Source organism: Mauremys reevesii, linkage group 1 (genome assembly GCF_016161935.1).
Source record: "Mauremys reevesii isolate NIE-2019 linkage group 1, ASM1616193v1, whole genome shotgun sequence".
Taxonomy (NCBI): domain Eukaryota; kingdom Metazoa; phylum Chordata; order Testudines; family Geoemydidae; genus Mauremys; species Mauremys reevesii.
This window is the reverse complement of record NC_052623.1, coordinates 57,351,218-57,370,047: the sequence shown is the minus strand read 5'-3', so window position 1 is coordinate 57,370,047 and position 18,830 is coordinate 57,351,218. Positions and strand designations below refer to the sequence as shown.

Sequence of the window (18,830 nt, the reverse complement as noted above, 5' to 3'; positions counted from 1 at the left end):
CCTGCACCAAACTCCCTCCCAGACCCCGCACCTGCTACTGCACCCCAACCCCCTGCCCCGGCCCCCTCCTACACTAAACTCCCTCCCAGGGAAAGGACTTGTATAAAGGGACCCCACAAAATCTAATAGCCCCAGGCCCACAGGAGAGTTAATCCGGCCCTGGGTATGCACACTGCTGTCTCACTCTAGGCATCCAATTGCCTATCTCCCGCCTCAGCCCTCAGTATGATTCACACACTGGGGAAAGAAAGACGCCCCTCCACCTATCTCAAGTACAGGACCCAATGTGATAGGCATGCTCAGAGGCCACCTTCTGGATTGGGTCTCATTTAAAATCTGGACAGAGGAGCAGAGGGAGGTGGTAGTGCTTACCTTATAACTTTTAGCCCATTGGTTGAATAACTGGGATGTGGGAGACCAAGGTTGAATTATCCACAATGAGTGGGGAAGAGTAATTTGAGCTGTGGGATACTTTGATGTGGGATTCCTTCAGTCTCTGCTTGAGGCTGCTCCATTGTGGATAAAAACATAGAGTCATTGGGACAGAAAAAGCGAGCAAGAGAGTGACTCTGTAGTCTGATAGTTAGGGTACCCGTCTGGAAGGTGAGAGACCCAAGGCCCCCTCCTCCAATAAATTGGGTTCCTAACTCATTCTCACAAGAAGTGCCTTAGGTATCTAAGCCATGTGCTTCCAGGAGAAGGGCGACCACTTGTGAATCCCTAGTGGAGATAGGTACCTATCTCCATCAGGGCCAGGGATTAAGACACATCCCTGTTGTTGGCATCTCCTATTAACTATCTTAAGCAGCTCCCTGCCTAGTGTGGTGACTTTTGCAGATCACAGTCTAAGGCGCCTGTCTTTCTCCATTCATTGTATAGGGAGCCTAGCGCCAAAGTCAGGCTTTGTGATTTGCAGTTTTGTTCCTGTGATTTCCAAGATGTCTAAAAATTAGGCATTGCAACACTCGGCATCACAATGCCTAAGTCCCCTTGTGAATGTTGCCCCCCCAACAATAAAATATGAAAGGAATATCAAATACCAATGAGAGCAGAGAAATAACACAACTTAATAAAGAACAGGAGTATGTTTGGCACCTTAGAGACTAACAAATTTATTTGAGCATAAACATAATAGCTCATCTTAATTAATTAGCCTCTTAGAATTGATATGGCTACTTCCACCTTTTTATGTTCTGTATGTATATATATCTCCTTACTATATGTTCCATTCTATGCATCCAAAGAAGTGGGCTGTAGCCCAAGAAAGCTTATGCTAAAATAAATGTTAGTCTCTAAGGACCCACAAGTACTCCTGTTCTTTTTGCGGATGCAGACTAACAGGGCTGCTACTCTGAAACAAATGAATAAGAAACTTGGAGAGAAAATTAGCAGCTGAGATTAATTTCAAGACAATGCATCCAGGAAAAAAATAAACAGGAACACAGATATACAATAGGCTGTATAAGCAATGACATTGCATTGTGGCAGAGCAGACCAATAGTCTATGGAGCTGATTATGCAGCCACTTCATATGATTAGCTCCCATTGAAAAAAACAGTGGCTCCTCAGACAATGGTGCTTCACATAGAAATGTTGTTTTCATGTCTGGGCATTCCATTTCTAAAGAGATATTGACGAATCTGAGGAAGTTCAGAGGAGAGCAAAATAAACAAATGGGGGCTGGGGCAGTTGAGTAGTGAGGAATGGTTATAAGATCTATATTTTTGCAGCTAGGCTAGATGACAGCTACTGAGATTTCTGAAAGCAGTCTGCAAATATCTGAACATGTGTAGACTAAGATGGAAGGAAATTAAGTTGCTTTGTGCAGGTGTGGTATAGCTAGGATTAATGGAATGAAATTAATAAACAGGAAAATGAGGGCCAGATCCATTAGGCTGTGAAATAAATGCCTTAGGAAAGAAGAGGAGGCCCCCATTGCTCACTGGAATACGTAATGCAGAGAACAATCCTGCGTTGACATAACATGGTAGGTTTTCTCCATCTCTAACATCTATGATTCTAACCTTCACCCCCAACTCCCAGCATCAAAGCCTGTAGCAATATTCCCTTGAGTAGTGATCTTACCCAAAATCATAAACTAAGCAATGTCAGGGTGGGAGACCTATGAAAAACCCCATTGTTGTTGAAAGACGTGTTGGTAATTTAGTAGGTGGTGTTTTTCTCAATGAATTATTACTGAACCAGTAAACCAGCCTTGTGCTAACAGGTGCTGTGCTGGTGAAAAACAGCCTCCTTACAGTGTATCGTTATTAAAGGTTTTATGGGACCTTTGCAAGTGTTAGAATATTAACTCTGGAGTCCTGGCCAAATTCCAGTTCAGGCAATGTTCTGCTCACTGAAAACCTCCTCTTTCTTTCAGCTGGTATTCCTCATGTGGTTTGTGAAATAAGTAGAGTAATTCAAAGAGTAACGTGCACTTACACTGATGGGCTAACTCAGTGGCCCTTGCACACAAGACCCTCTTCAGGATTCCAGGGTTCAGGACTTCTGTTTTATTTCTTCAAAATAATGTAAGTTCAACATATCCATCACATCTTTTCCCCCAACCCAGGGTCTTCTGCTGTGGCCCATCTACACCTGCAGGATTATACTTCGCAGGCCATCTGCCTGAGGTTCATGCATCAACTAGGATCTTGTTCCTGACACAGGGACAGATATATGTCTGCGTCTCTGTCTAACTAAGGTACTTGCTGGCTTTGATGAGGACCAGGATATCATCCAGTTGTAGGGTGACCAGATGTCCTGATTTTATAGGAACAGTCCCAATTTTGGGGTCTTTTTCTTATCTAGGCTCCTATTACATCCCACCCCATCCCGATTTTTCACACTTGCTGTCTGGTCACCCTATCCAGCTGTCACCTGATCCCTGTGAGTCAGCTGATTAGTCACAGGTGTGGCTGGGCCCCAGCTCCCCTTTAGGGCAATGCAGACAACTGTGGCAATGCATCAAAATGTATTAAACATATTTGTATCTAAACAAGGTACCAAGAAATATGGGTTTAATTGTATTTATATTAACCAGTTCAGATATGGGAGGGAGATAGTTGTCTGATGGTAACAAAGTTGCCATCAGTAGACTTTGCTAGATGCTTCAAAGGCGGGTGCAAGAAACCCTGCGGTGGTGAGTTATGGGACAACCTGTCCCCAGGGAAACCATCCCTCTAACCCCTAGTTGTTAGAGATTGGCTTAATCTCGAAGCCTGAGGGTTCATATCCCTCTCTGCACTCTTGTTTTTTTTCTTTAGTATTTATTGTCATGACTCTGGATATTTGTGTTATCCATGTAAATGTCCAGTCCCTTTTTGAATCCTTGAAACCCAGGGGAGCCTTAGACTTTCTGTGGAAGCCAGGCTCCATTCCTGGGTCTGGGCCTTTCTGGGTGCCTCTGCATTGCTCTCATGGATCTCCCTTCCCATGGCAGTACAGCTCTCTCGGCCTGATTCTCCACTGCCTCGTGTAGTCATTTTCAACTGTAGAATGTGTATATAAAGTAGGTGCAAATCATGACTGCGTAAATCTGGTCATGTTCAACGCCCGCTTTGCACAGATATTCTCTTTTTGGTGGTTTCTTCTTAGAGCCCCTTAGGAGACATCTCCAGAAGACATATCCATGCTAGCTATGGCTGCAGCTCAGGCTCTGAAGCCTAGGGAGGTGGGGTGGGCTTCAGAGCCTGAGCTCCACACTGAGCTTCAACTTCAAAGCACTGTCTATACAGCTATTTTTAGGGACATGAACCCCTCAAGACTGACAAGGGCTGAGAGGCTTGTAGACATGCCCTAAATGTTTGCTTAGCCAAACTATTAATATTTGAATTCAAGGATTTTTGTGTCAGGGAATAAAATTAAACCTTTGAAGAAATAATTAAACTAATTTTTTGCAGTTAAACATTTTTTATTCAGTCAACAAATTATTTAGCATGAACATTCAAAATGTTTAGGGGAAAATAAATATTACTGGGTTTTCTCCACTAGAGGTCTCCAGAGAAATACAAGTAGCACTAGTTAGAATTACTACAGATGTATTACAATTTTTATCTTGACACTATTCAAATGACTTTAAAGACAGAAACCAATCTCTACATTTTGTTAAAAGAATGAATTTTGTGATCTATCCCTGTATTTGTTCTGATACTTTTCTCTTACTGTAGATAGGATGTAATCTTTGCAATCATCACTAAAACAAAAGATTTTCATCCCTTATTTATTTTAAAGTATTTTAATGTACTTTTAATTAGATTTTCAGGACCATATACCCTGGGAAGTACAATATTCCAGAAAGTAATAAGGCCAGGCAAAATAAACAAAGGGATCAGGCAATAACATTGTTAAAAAATTAAATAATAGATTAAAATAAATATAATGCTAATAATTACAGGTGAATAAACCCAGGGTTGGTTAACCAGCATAGTAGTTTGGTTTATAAATTACAAACGGAACATATAATTGTTTTCTTTAGTACTTTGGTGGGCCACACATCTCATTTTTGTGATACCTAATGGTATGTATACGGGCCTGAAGGTGTGGGTAGGTTATTTATTTTAATCCTATAATTCTCTGTATTTTATAGGACACAATTATTCACCCGGAATTTGATTCACAAAGGCTATTTCCTTTTTTCTTTTCTAGATTCATGGCAATTTGTTTTTTTAACATATGTTTGCTAACTGATAAGATTGCACAATTTCTGTCACTTTGTTTGATTAATTATAAAATGACAATTTCCAGGATTTACAGAATTTCTTTAGCCATAGAGTCATAGATAATAAGGCCAGAAGAGACTATTGTGATCATCTAGTTGGACCTCCTGTTTAACACAGTTCATAGAACTCCCTTAATTAATTTCTGTTTGAACTAGAGCAAATCCTGTAGACAAAAACATCTCATCTTGACTTTAAAATGACCAGTGATGGTGAATCCACAACAACCCTTGGGGTACATCTACACTGCAATTAAAAACCTGCAGCAGACCCATGTCAGCTGACTCAGGCTTACAGGGTCCAGGACAAGGGCCTGTTTATCTGTGGTGTAAATGTTCAGGCTCAAGCAGTAGCCCAGCATCTGGGACCCTGCGAGCGGGGAGAGTCCTAGAACTCAGGCTCCAGTCCAAGCCCAAATTTCTATACAGCAACTAAACAACCCCTTAGCCCTGAGCGCTGTGAGCCTGAGTCAGCTGACACGGGCCAGCCGCTGGTATTTAACTGCAATGCAGACTTACCCTTGGAGACCATGTGTATTTGTAGTCACACTTTCCTGACAATGCTTAATGCAGGCAATATTAGGCCAATGAACATTATGAGAATATTAGGGTTGGAAGACAAAGATATTCATTCCTTTCAATTATGTTTTCATTTGGTTCACAAAGGCCTCAATCCTGCACACACGTACACATGTCAATCACAACCATGCTATTTCTGTAATGTTCCTAACTGTTCTCCTAATGTTGCCTGAGGTAAGCTTTGTCAGGAAAGAGTGACTATCTAAAACAAACAAACAAACACATGGCTACTCTGCCATGGGATTATTCATGTGCTTACAGTTAAGTGTATGTATACATCTTTCCAGGATTGCACAAAACCTTTATTAGACATGGCTAAATCTGTGTCTGTCACCATGTCAACAGCTTTCTTGAACAGCGTTTATGGAAACTCACGCAGCCACACAATATATGAAATTCAGTATTCCACACTTGACTCCCATGAAGAGATGAACAGAATGCTGACTTGCATTATGGAAATTTTTACAGGAGTCTAAGTTTTTCTCCCAAAACTTTGCATCTGTGCTGGTTTATTTTTAATATAACCATTGTCCATATTACTTATCCAGCAAATGAACAGTATAATGACATGTCACTAGGGATGCTACAAATTAAGGTTGATTTTCTTCTAAATAGAACTGATTAATCTGACTCAGTTAATATTTTTATTTTTCACCAGCATTTGCTGTGCTGTTTTACCACCTCTGGGAGCCCCCTCTGATAGTAAAGCAGCTATATATTAAAAGTGAGGCATGTAATATTCATTTTAAATTCTCTTTGGATGCATTTGAAATGGAAATGAGAGTTACTTAACACTCATCTTTACTCTTTACATATGAATGGAAAGCAAAAAAGGTTTTGGGATTGCTGTGATTTAATGCTTAATATGGGATCTGCACTCCCATTGGGACATTTGTGCAGCTCCCATTAGCATCAATGAGAACTGCAAACAAGCAATAGATGTTAGAAAGGGATTTCTGCCTATGAGTCAAGGCCCAATACTTTCCCTGCAAGCCAGTAGAAAGCCAGCCATAGAAAGTCCATTCAGCTGGGGTTCTATGGGAAGGGGTGGGGGGAGAGAGTCTGTCTAGACAGAGGTTAAGAAGAGCCTGAAAATAGTTGCCCTATCCAGTATGCTCCTCCTCCAAACCTGGAGGATGTTCCTCTATGTGCATGGAACTCAGTGTTGCTTGTTGCAGCATTGACTTCCACCTCATGCTTAGTGAGCCCCACTGAAGTTGTCACAGTATAAGCATAGGAGAGGGAACAAGGAGAAAATGACTTCTAAGTTGGGCCCTGCTACCAAATGGGAGGGGAAGCTGGAGAGCAACTCTGACGAGCTTGCTTCAGGGATGGAACTAGATTTGCCTGAAGTCCTTAACATCCTTGAACTCGTTAAATCTACATCTCTTTTAAATCAAGGTTGAATCTCATTTCCGTTGACCTTAATATGTAAGGGTTTGGGTTCATTTTTATTTTAAATGAGACTCGAAAGGTGAACATTTGTGTGATCATGATACCTACTGTAGTTTAAAAGTACAGCCCACTGTGGAACAGGCAATGCATAAGAAGTTAAAAACCAAATTCTAAGTCCAAATCCAGCCCAATTCAATAATGAACAAAAGGCATTGGCACTTTATGTCTGTTCTGTGGTAAATTAATTTGGTGAACTCACTTTAGTTCTGAGTCACAAAATCCATGAACGTCATATGTGGCACTAATTGGCAACCTTTTTGGAAGTCTAGAAAGCCAAGGCAGAATGGGTATAGAAGAGCCAGGAATTCCTGAATTCTAATTCTGTCTCCATTGCATAGTTACCTTATGACCTTAGGTAAGTCACTTAACCTTCGTATCTCACAGTTTGCCCATCTGTAAAATCATAGAATTGTAGGACTTGAAGGGACCTTGATAGATCATCTAGTCCATTCCCTTACACTGAGGCAGGATTAAGTATGATCTAGACCATCCCTGACAGGTGGGAACATGAATATTACTTACCTACAAAGGTTAATTAATTAAGGTTTTATATATAGTGGCTCTGGTAGGCACAGCCAGAGTTGTATATTGCAATGGAGAGGTCTCACAACCGTGACTTTTCCCAGAGGCAAGTTGTCTGCAGAGACAAGAGGGTGATAGAAGGTTTTGAAGGCACTGTAGGCAGGGGCGACTCCAGGCCTCAGCACGCCAAGCGCGTGCTTGGGGCGGCATGCCACGGGGGGGGGGCACTCTGCCGGTCGCCGAGAGGGCGGCAGGCAGGCAGCCTTCGGCGGCATGCTTGCGGAGGGTCCGCTGGTCCCGCGCCTCCGGTGGACCTCCCACAGGCGTGCCTGTGGAGGGTCCGCTGGTCCCGCGGCTTCGGTGGAGCCACGGGACCAGCGGACCCTCCGCAGGCACGCCTGTGGGAGGTCCACTGGAGCCGCAGGACTGGCAACCGGCAGAGTGCCCCCCACGGCATGCCACCATGCTTGGGGCGGCAAAATGTCTAGAGCCGCCCCTGACTGTAGGGAGCATGCCAAGAAGTTCCTATACTTTCTATTTTAGAGTTGTACCACATGCTTGCCCTATCACTGTCCCTGGGCCACCAGCTGGTATGGAAGAGGTAAGTTGGCCTTCACTCTTCCCCCTTTGGAGGGACTAGGGATACTGATAGTACTATGACACCTGCAGGTAGGCCAAGCGTTGGAATTCTGTCTGCAATAGAGAAGGTCTCTCTATACTTTCTCCCTGCACTTTATGTACCTGCATGGTGTCATCTAGAATCTGGTCCTTTGAAGACAAAGTGCTATATTGGTTCAAAGTATTATTATAATCCTGAACTATCTTCTCCTCCTTAGATATGGTCCCTCCTTGTACTTATGCCTGGGGAAAGTTCCACTGTCTCTGCCTAAGCTGTACCTGTTCTGTAGTGAAACAGAGCGCTTCAGTCCCAGGAATGTCAATCCAACATTTTTCATGAACACTGAACTCTCCTGCACCTGTTTTTTTAATTTCCAAATGTGATAATTACCAATTTTTTTTTCACTTTAACTGCAGTATGGTAGGTCTTTTAGACTTAGGGTTAAAAAATTTCCCATTTTCATAAATGATGGATTATACATTAAAAATGTAGGCATATATTTGTTTAAAATATTCTGAAAACATTTCTGTGTTGAAATGGAGAAATTTGCACTGATCTGGGGGTCAGGAACTCCTGTATTCCAGTCCAGCCCTCTGACACTGACTCACAATGTGCCCTCAATCATGTCACTTCACCTCTCTCCCTCAGTTCCTTCATTTATCAAATAAAATTGACATTTATGAACATAAAAATGGCATACAGGGTAAGACCAATGGTCCATCTAGCCCAATATCCTGTCTTCCAACAGTGTTTCAGAGGGAATGGGCAAACAGAACAGGGCAATTATTGAATGATCTATCTCCTGTCACTGAGTCCCAGCTTCTGGGACACCCAGTGCATGGCATTGTGTCCATGACCATCTTGACTAATAACTGTTGATAGACCTATTAACTTATCTTCCATTAACTTATCTAATTCTTAAATCTGATGCCCAATAATTTCATTGGGTGACCCCTTGGTTCTTGTGTTAGGGTAAATAATGTGAAAGGGTAAATAATACTTCTCTATTCACTATCTCCACACCATTCATGATTTCATAGACCTCTGTCATACCTCGCCCTGCCTCCCGGTCATCTCTTTTCTAAACTGAACAGTCCCATTCTTAATAGTCTCTCATAATACGAAAGCTGTTTCATACCCCTAATTATTTTTGTTGCCCTTCTCTGTACTTTGTCCAATTCTAATGTTTTTTTTGTGATGGGGCTACCAGAACTGCATGCAGTATTGAAGGAGTCATATAGTGGCATTATGATATTTTTCTGTCTTCTTATCTATCCCTTTTCTAATGGTTCCGAACATTCTGTTTTTTTGACTGCCACTGCACATTGAGCAGATGTTTTCAGAGAGCTATCCATGATGAATGGTAATAGTTAATTTAGACCCCATCATTTTCTATGTATAGTTGGCATTATATTCTCCAATGTGCATTACTTTGCATTTATCAACACTGAATTTCATCTGCCATTTTGTTGCCCAGTCACTCAGTTTTGTGTGATCTCTTTGTAACTCATCCCAGTCACCTTTGGACTTAACTATCTTAAGTAACTTTTTGTATCATCTGGAAACTTTGCTACCTCAGTGTTTAACCCCTTTTTTCCAGATCATTTGTGAATATGTTGAACAGCACTGGTTCCAGTACAGATCCCTGAGGCACCCTGCTATTTACCTCTCTCCACTGTGAAAACTGGCCATTTATTCCTGCCTTTGTTTCCTGTCTTTTAACCACTTACTGATCCATAAGTGGACCTCCCCTTTTATCCCATAACTGCCTACTTTGCTTAAGAACCTTTGGTGTCAAACGCTTCCTGAAAATCCAAGTACACTATCTCAGCTGGATCACCCTTGTCCACATGCTTGCTAGCACCCTCAAAGAATCCTAATAGATTGGTATGGCCTGCCCCACCTGCCTCATAGGAGGCTTGTGAGGACTACTAAGGCCATATTTACACTATGGATGCTATAGCACCATAGATATGGGACTGTAACTGTATTACTGTAACCTCGTAGTGTAGACGCAGACTACAGCGATGCAAGGTGCGTATTTCTTCTCATGGTAAGAAATCCATCTCCCTGAGCAACAGAAGCTAGGTTGATGGAAGCATTCTGCCATTGACCTCACTGTATCTGCACTGGCGGGTGGGGGTCAGCATGGCAATGGCACTCTGGGGTGTGTGTGGATTTTTCACACCCAGAGCACTGTAGCTATATCAGCCTAAGTTTTAAGTGTAGACCAGGCCTTAATTAATGTCAATGTAAATATAAATGTACAATGCTCAATGTAAATACTAAGTATTATTATTATTAAATTATTTCACTAGTTAAGCAATCATTAAATTATATTGCTAATTAATAAGGGTATTAATATCACTTTTTCTGATCACACAAACACTATCTCAGGTTAGTGTTATTGACAAGTATTGATAGTGACATTAATCAGTTTCACTAATAAGATGACAACTCAGGTTACAATAGTGAACACACAAAAACACAGTAGAAAAAGCAAGGTATAGCTCTGTGAGGCAGAGACAGTGTCTCCCTCTGTGTTTGTGCCACACCTAACACAATGCAACTCTGATCCCATCTGGGGCAGCTGGATGCTTCTGTATTCTAAATATCAAATCATAAATCCTGGTCTAAAATTCTTTTAACTACTCTGCTGTTTTAAGTGTCAACTGAACAAAATGATAAACATCTGCTCTTTATAGAATAAAGAAAATTAGTCACAATGGTGGGAGAGGGGGATGACACATGCTTTGCATGTTTGAAGAATGGTATTAATTCAACTAATTGAAGCTGGCAGTTTGAAGTTGCTATTCCTGGAAGGGTCTCAGGTTGATACAATGTTCCCTCCCACAACCCTGTAGCATATATATAAACTGTGAGCTCTTCAAAACTTTTTGCCAGTTCTCTCGTTAGACTAGGCAGGAGGAACAGGGGATTAAGGATGAAGATCCTTTTTTTATCCACCTTCTCCATTTTTTTGTTGTCTGCTTTTGATCCAGCAAACTCTTCTGCTCATTATGACAAGATTTTGTCCCATAGCCGAATCAGGGCACGTGAGCAGGGGTAAGTACATGTTTTCTCTTTTATAATACCCTAAAAGGAGTGTTTTAAAGTTCTCTCCCCTACACAAAGCTCAAGATTAAGCATAATATTAAAATGAGATTTGTGCACTGTAAATTCTTACTGAGTGTGAGTCAAATATATTATTTCTAAAATGCAAATGGTATGAAATATATTTCCAAATTATTTTTTGTAGAAAAACCATACAAAATAAGATTAAATATTGTTAAACTTTATGAATTGTTTGAAAGCTAAAAATTATATCTGAAGCTAAGTAAAATACATGCGTTTCAGTATCATTGAAAGTAACTATAGTTTACAACAGATATAATGTGTGATCAGACATGTTTAACATGGCCCATCAAATATTTTACCAGCATTAGTGTATGTTCCACAACATGTACTTTTTCTTTTTTCTCATGGTGAGAAGTATGAACTCTACTCAGTTCTCTGGTAATTTGTAAATGCACAATTAGAGTACTTTTCAAAAGTTAAGTTCCCACGTAAGCTTTATAATAATGTTGCACAGTAAGACACTGAAATGCAGTGATTAGAAGTTATTTATTTTAACAAATTGTCTCCGAATAAATATTAAGGAGTCTAAACATATCTGTTTTAAGGTTTCTTAGTAAAAGATAGTTTAGCTCTGTGGGTTTGTTTTTTTTTAAATAATCAAAAGGATTTTTGCATCCCTGCTTACAGGATGAACTGGGCTTTGTAAAATAAGAGTTTCATGGTTTCCTCTTTTGATAAGTGTTATGTTCTAACACTCCGACAGAAAAATTACTGTAATATATAAATTAGAGACAAAATGGAAATTTGCTTTTGAGGAAATTTCTCTTTTGCACACAACAACATTACAAAGTTTTCCTTATTTGAATTTTCTGATTTTTTTTTATATAGCAGTTTACCCTTTGGTCCTGTGTAATTACTAGACTGTTTATTTAGGTGCTCTTGACATTCCAGACAGTGGCAATCCAAATAGCTGATTGAGTTACTGAAGATGGGGTTCCTTACTGGATAAAGAAAAAGTCAGCTTTCTGCCCTCCCCCCTCCCCATGACATGCAGCCACACAGCTGTGCACAAGACGAACTTTGATGAAAAGAGCTCGGCAATAGTCACAGTTCAGTCCCTAGCGGATGGTAATTCACTTCAGGAAAAAAACCGCAATGCATAATAAAGCTTGATTAGGCACAGCTGGAAGTGACTGTTCACTGGAGATACAGGGCTAAGCTGGCAGACAGGGGGAATCACCTCTTGCTTCTAGGGAGTGTGGTCTTTCCAAAGAACTCAGCAGGGTGGTGTCAGGAGCTTGGACAGTGGTTGACTGAAATCACACCTGCTCTGGTAATCAGGACCAGATGTCCGTTTCTGGCTCTTGTCCATTGAATACTGTATTCAAAACTATTTTTAATCACACTTTTTCAAATATGTACAATGACTTAATGTGTTTTTTTTTCCTCCAGTCCAAATGTCTGTGCTCTTCAGCAAGTTATGGGCACCAAAAAGAAATATTTCAGCACCTGCAGAAACTGGTATCAGGGAACTATCTGTGGGAAGAAAGCGTAAGTGCTATTTGTTTCCTGACTATCCAATATTTACAGAAATGTTATAATATTATTACAGAACTCCTCTTCTTCTAATAGAGGCATATTACATACTTGCTTCAAATGCAGATCTCCCATAGCTAGCAATGGCAATTTGGAAAATGACAACACAGTGCAAAGCATTTAAATTCCAAGTGCTTTCCAAATAATCCTCACAACACACATTTAAAGATGATAGAACTGAGACAGAGGGCTGAAGTGACTTGTCCAGTGATACAAAGCAACTATCCAAGCAGGGGACAGAATTCAGTATTTCGTGGCTCCAGTCTGGTGCCCAGACCACACCTTTATCTATGTACATGGAACAAAAGAACAGAATATTCCTAAGGATTTGGGGAAGTTATTTTGTCTGTTGTTTACTAAGTCGAAGTGATTTTGGTGTCTTTTTAGTACCTTAGAGAAATTTGTTTCTTTACGTTTATTGTAATCGTGACCTCATAATTTCATTATCCCATGATGGTGATGACAAATTTCACTTGAGGCCCATAGTATCAGAGTCATTAATGACTCCACTTCTGGCCATGCATTATCTTTGGGGCATACTCACCCAAGCACCTAAAAGCCAAAGCAGAACTCTTCCTGCACCTCTTTTCTTGGTGCTGCTGCCATGAGTGACTAGTATAGCTGGTTAAATCAGTATCCTTAGAAAAAGCTATTTAACACATTCTGCCACTATAGTGCCACTAAACCATCCAATCAGTATTTTACAACATTCCACCTTTTCTTTAGCTGCTAAACTACTATTGATTGGATAATTTATTCTGCCAAAAATTATTAAATATGTTATTTGACTACTAATCTTTGTCAGGCAGACCTAAGATAAAATTTTCAAATGTGCCTAAGTGACTTAGGCACCCAAGTTCCATTTTCAAAAGTGATTTGGGCACTTAGGCATCTACATCTTATTGAAAGTCCATGGGACATGGTCTTCTAAATGCCTAAACTACTTTTGAAAATGGGATTCATGAAGTAAGTCACTTAGATGCTGTTGAAAATTTTAGCCATTGCATTAAAAAAAATAACAATAGCAAACACCAAGAACAGGAAGTGACTGACATTTTCCAAGCCATTTAAAGGAACATTGTCACTTTCCTTTACTATTTTCAAAACCAATTAAACATTAGAATCCATTTTTAGCCTTTGCTTTCAGCTTAAACCAGAATTCCTAAGTAAGCACTCAAAGCCTCAAACATCCATTAATTGATTTATTTGGACTTCAGTAAGTACTCACAACCTACACTGTTGCTACTGGACATTGTGCACACATTAAGAGAAGTGTAACCCATCAGAAGCTTAGATATCATGGTGATGTGCATGATATAAATGCCGACACAAATGTTCTTCACATTGTTACAGATTAGATTTGTGAATTCACAGTAGCTCAGCAAAGACCTGAAGCAACCTTGTACTGTGGTTGCTACTGGTACTGGTCAGTGTTAGAAGTTCATGAGACTGTTTTGCATTTCTTGAGATTCCTGACAGACATCCCATCTTGTGACACAACACTGGAATAGCCCCTGAGGAAAAAATGAGTGGAAAGAGATGGAGGAGGAGGATATGGCTTCCAGTTTTTTTATTTATCAGAAAATATTTTCAGCAGGGTGTCAGCATAGCATAGAATTATGGGGCCAGTTATGTTTTTGATACACTAATCAAGCAAAGTTTACAACATCTAGTCTTGTGGTGCAAATATTCCAATAATTCTGAACTCTAAGGTCAGGGCTAAAATCTGGGCCTCACTGAAGTTCAAGGAAAAACTCCCATTGACTTTAATGGGGCTAGGATTTCACCCTGGGCTTTCTGTTATTATAAACTTCATATTTCCTCCAAGAGCCATGGATTAACACTGTATTATATTAATATTATCACAAAGGATACAATGACATTCTCACCAGAACAGGAACAGATGCCTCTTCGAATCTCCAGAAGCTTCTCTGGAATATAATTTAGCATCTATAATTCTAACCCTCCCATTTTGAGTGAGACTGATGTTTTCGCAAGGCTTTTTATTTCTGCAGCTGATTCAGGATCTGTCTCCCCTTTATGCAATTTGATCAGCTCAGTTATGCATAAAATTGGGAGATTCTGTGGAGACACTGTAGTTTAATTTCCAGGACTCAGATTGGTGCTATAGAAGTAGTGTTTGATCATCCTTCCAACATCTAGCCTGGGTTTCCCAGGCACTTTAGTTTGTTTTGCGGTCTTTCTCCCTTCCAGTCTTTCCTTCTCCTCCTAATGACATTTCAATGCAATACTGACATCCATTTTCTTCAGAGCACATGGTGTAAATTGTCCAAGATATTTATTCACCATTTATGTAAAGCCTGCCTTACCACTGTCTTCTTGGCACAGCATTTTCTTTCACTAGTGACACATTAGGGAGAAAGATGCTTCCTGAAAATGCTTTAGACTGAACTTCTTTGGACATTTTCAAAGCTGATTTTGGAACGTTAGCTGCGTCTGCAGACTAACTGCTTCATTTATGTCATGTCTTGCCAATACCCTCTAAGTGAAAGACTGCTGAGTGCTTTAAGATGACATAGAGAATCATTATTCAGCTGAGCCACAGTGGTAGCATGAGTTATTTTTTTGTGGACGGAGACATCATGATGTGTCAGAAGAAATATTTTGAGGCCATGAAGAGATTTTACAGTACTCAAAATAAGATTCCTTAAGTGTAGTATGGACTCATTGACAGTGAGGTTACACAAAGGTATCACATACATTCTGAGCTCTGCATTGGGACTTTTTGGGTTGTGCAAAGAGTAGATTTGAGGAAAACTGTGGATTGGATTTGGATTAAATGATAGGCATAGTGGTACCTTTTGTGTGCTAACAGTAGAACATCTGGTATAGTTTAGATGGTGCCTAAAGTAATGTAATTATTAACAAGAGATTTTGAACAACGCCAAAAATAGAACTACCACCATTCCTAAACAGATTAATTTGCTTCCTTCTCATTTAAAAAAAACAATGTTATTTCTTACAGTTATAACAGTTCCATGGTAACTCCCTTCAGCTTGTATATTCTGATCCAGAAAATGTACGAAAGATACCAAAAGGATCTACATTCTATCATTTCCCATTTCCAATCGTATTTATAAATTCCCCAGCTGAACTACTGACCTGAGGGCTCTGTAGAAACAGCCCTATTGGATCATAAAGGTGTCTGTAGTTTTAATAGTATATTATGCCTGCTAACAAGACAGATAATTTGCAAACAAGCCTCAGGGCCGCTCTGAGCTATGCCAGCCACCAACAGCCCCAAGAGGATGCTTGACTACCACAGAGATGCCCTGGCCATGCCCCTCTTTCCTTGGGAATGCCCTTTATCCCTGGGGCTGAGATGGAAGTGGCATAGAGCTGGTTTTCTTTACTTAGGAACGCAGCATTACGTCATTATCTGAAGAGTCACTTCTCTTCAGTAACATCACACCATGTGCTGAATTTGCAGAATTATGTAGCTGAAAATTTTTTGGAGTGTGGTATTAGTGCACAGGCAACTCTGCTTTGGATTTTATACAATGCCTCTCTATGGGGGGGACGGTCGGGGGACTGTGTTCCTTTTTTCCTCTAAATTGTCCTTCAACCTAAAAGGTGTGGGGAGCAACTGCATCTTACATTGATTTCAGTAGAAGCTGCACATTCCACCTACCTCAGCATCGAGCTTATTGACAACCCTCACTCCATCACATCTATCCACATCTACCCATGTCACATACATTTGACACATCAGCTTTCTAGTTCCAATCACCCATGAGGGAACATATGGCTTTGGATACTAAAAGGAAGAACTGGCCAGATTTTAATTACTAGCAGTCCTCAGAGGCAGCATGCTGTATGTTAAAAGGAATATGATAACCCAAAGGTACTAGCATTGTAGCTCTTGGCCAGAGAAGCATTTCCTTTGTCCATTGTACTCTTCAGCCAGTTTTCTGCCTCACATAAATTGTACTCGTATCAGACCCAGTCTTTTCTCTGCTGAATATGGTGAAGAAGAGTAAACATCCAATGTCTGATTGGTGCTTAGTCCCCCTTTTCCTGTTATCAAAACTTAAGTGAGATGTCAAAACACACAGGATATTTTCCTGTTTCCTTTTGGAATATTTTCTCTCTCTGAAGGAAGTACATTTTCTTATAACAAAGCAGTTTCCTGGATGGCAGATGCATGCTAATTGCTGGTTTGTGACCGAGATTCCTCAAGAACCAGGTTTTGTCTGACTCTAGCATGGGTGAGCAGGAGGCATGGGAGGAATGGTGCAAGGAGCCCTCTTCCCACACTTCTGTGCCTCGTGAAAAGGCCAGGAATCACTCCAAAAGTGTATCTTTGAGTGCACAGGGTGGGAGGCAGCAGGACAATTGTTGCATCTGCTGTGATAGAGCGGGTTTCACTATTGCTGCTTGCTCAGGAGTCAGGGGAAGGCACAATCCTTCTCCAAACTAAATCTAGTCCTACTATGCCAGGTTTGCATGCTCACCTACCTGGTGGAATATGAAGCCCACACTGTATAGTTCTGGGGGATGGGCGTAGAGTGAATTGTCATCATCCACAGAGAAGTATATTACAGACTGTTGCACAAAACTTTTTTGAAGCTCAGTTAGAATTGTCTTGTGTAAGGTTTCGCAAGCTGAATAATAAATAGATTCCTTTTAAAATCAGATTAAAAAGAGAAAATAGGGAGTCACACAACCTACATTCATAGCAGAAACAAATCTAACATGGCAAAGAAAATTCTCTATAATGAAAAGCTCTTTGTTCTTTACTGGCTATCACTTTGCAATAAATTATGTAGCTCAGAGTCTCATTTTAAACTCATGCTTTGTAATGTTGTTTTTATTCCAGTCTGCTTTTATGTTTAAGTTTTTATTTTTAAGATTTAAGATTTTATTTAATCTTCAAATAGATTTTTATCCCAGAGTTCTGAAAATTCCAATTTGAGCAAGCCATTTAGTTTAATGTATTTGTTGCTAATATTTTGTCATCTATCAGAGGGGTAGCCATGTTAGTCTGGATCTGTAAAAAGCAACAAAGAGTCCTGTGGCACCTTATAGACTAACAGATATATTGGAACATAAGCTTTCGTGGGTGAATACTCACTTCGTCAGATGCATGTCAGCTCTAACTCATTACAAAAACCTACACGATCCCACACAGCTGCCTCTAGGGAGCTTCCAGCTTCAAAACTGAGATCCTTGAGCCACATGCATTAAAAAAAATCATGTAGAGCTCTGATTGCATGTTTTTCTAGTAATTCAGTCTGCAGTAATTACTTTGAAAAGCAATAACTGCAGAAGAAAGAGTTTAGAGATTTATGTTATTTTTCACGTTTCAGTAAGTCCATATAATTTCCTGGGTTTCTTTATCCTCCAGCAACCACATTCATCCTTGCCATAACTCCATTGACTTCAGTAGAGTTGTGCTTATTTACAGCGGGGCTGAATTTGGTTAAAAATGTCTATTTTAAGGCTGTTACTTCCTTCAAATCAATAAGGTACAATAAAAAGCAATCCATAATGCTGAATACAACATTACATAGCACCAACCCACTTCTGAGTACAGTTTATACATTCAAAGGTGAGGCGATTTCCTTGAACAACTATACATCAGGCACTATCCGATTTCCAGCTCAACTCTATCCTCCCCTTCATGGCTGAGCTCTCACTCCTGCCGCCTTCAATTCCTCTCTACTAGCTCTTTCCTTCATTTGTTACAATCTGGCTTTCACCTTCTATACTCTAACTAATGAGACTAGGGTGACCAGATGTCCCAATTTTATAGGGACAGTCCTGATTTTGGGGGCTTTTTCTTATATAGGCACCTATTACCCCGCACCCCATGTCCCGATTTTTTACACTTGCTGTCTGGTCACCCTAAAGGAGACTGCTCTCACTAAAGTTACCAATGATCTTTCCCTTGTCTTCTCCATATTCATTGATTTTCCCCTGTTTTCAACATAACCAGTCATTCTTTATTGATTCTCTCCTCTATTGGCTTTTACAACACTGTTCTTGAACAGTTTCCCTTTTTACCTTGTGCATTTCTCTTTCAGTGTTGTCCTCAGTGGCTCCCCCTCCTCCCACTTTCTGTCAGCATCCCAAAGGGCCTATTCCTAACCCCCTGCCTTCATTCCTTCACATTATCCTTGGGTGGTCTTATTTGCTTTCATGACTCTAATTACCATCAATTTACCCTTCACATGTAGACTATTGCCAAAGCTTGGCACTTTTTTTCTTTACATCCACACTGTCAAAAGCTTGTCCATGCTT

The 18,830-nt window shown here is 40.3% G+C and overlaps 1 protein-coding gene across 5 annotated transcripts in view; it reads left to right on the top strand.

The window, feature by feature from the left end:
• The first annotated feature begins 10,687 nt into the window (after positions 1–10,687).
• The window catches only part of POSTN (periostin), a 48,298-nt gene continuing 40,155 nt past the window's right edge, over positions 10,688–18,830 (top strand). For 3 of the 5 annotated variants that reach the window (XM_039494021.1, XM_039494001.1, XM_039494012.1), the window contains exons 1-2: positions 10,689–10,958; positions 12,423–12,521. In XM_039494021.1, the coding sequence (XP_039349955.1) occupies positions 10,837–10,958; positions 12,423–12,521 (221 nt within the window). In that variant the 5' untranslated portion in view covers positions 10,689–10,836. Of the gene's footprint in view, positions 10,959–12,422; positions 12,522–18,830 lie in introns of all 5 variants that reach the window. The other 2 variants (XM_039493990.1, XM_039494029.1) reach the window with 2 other exon arrangements.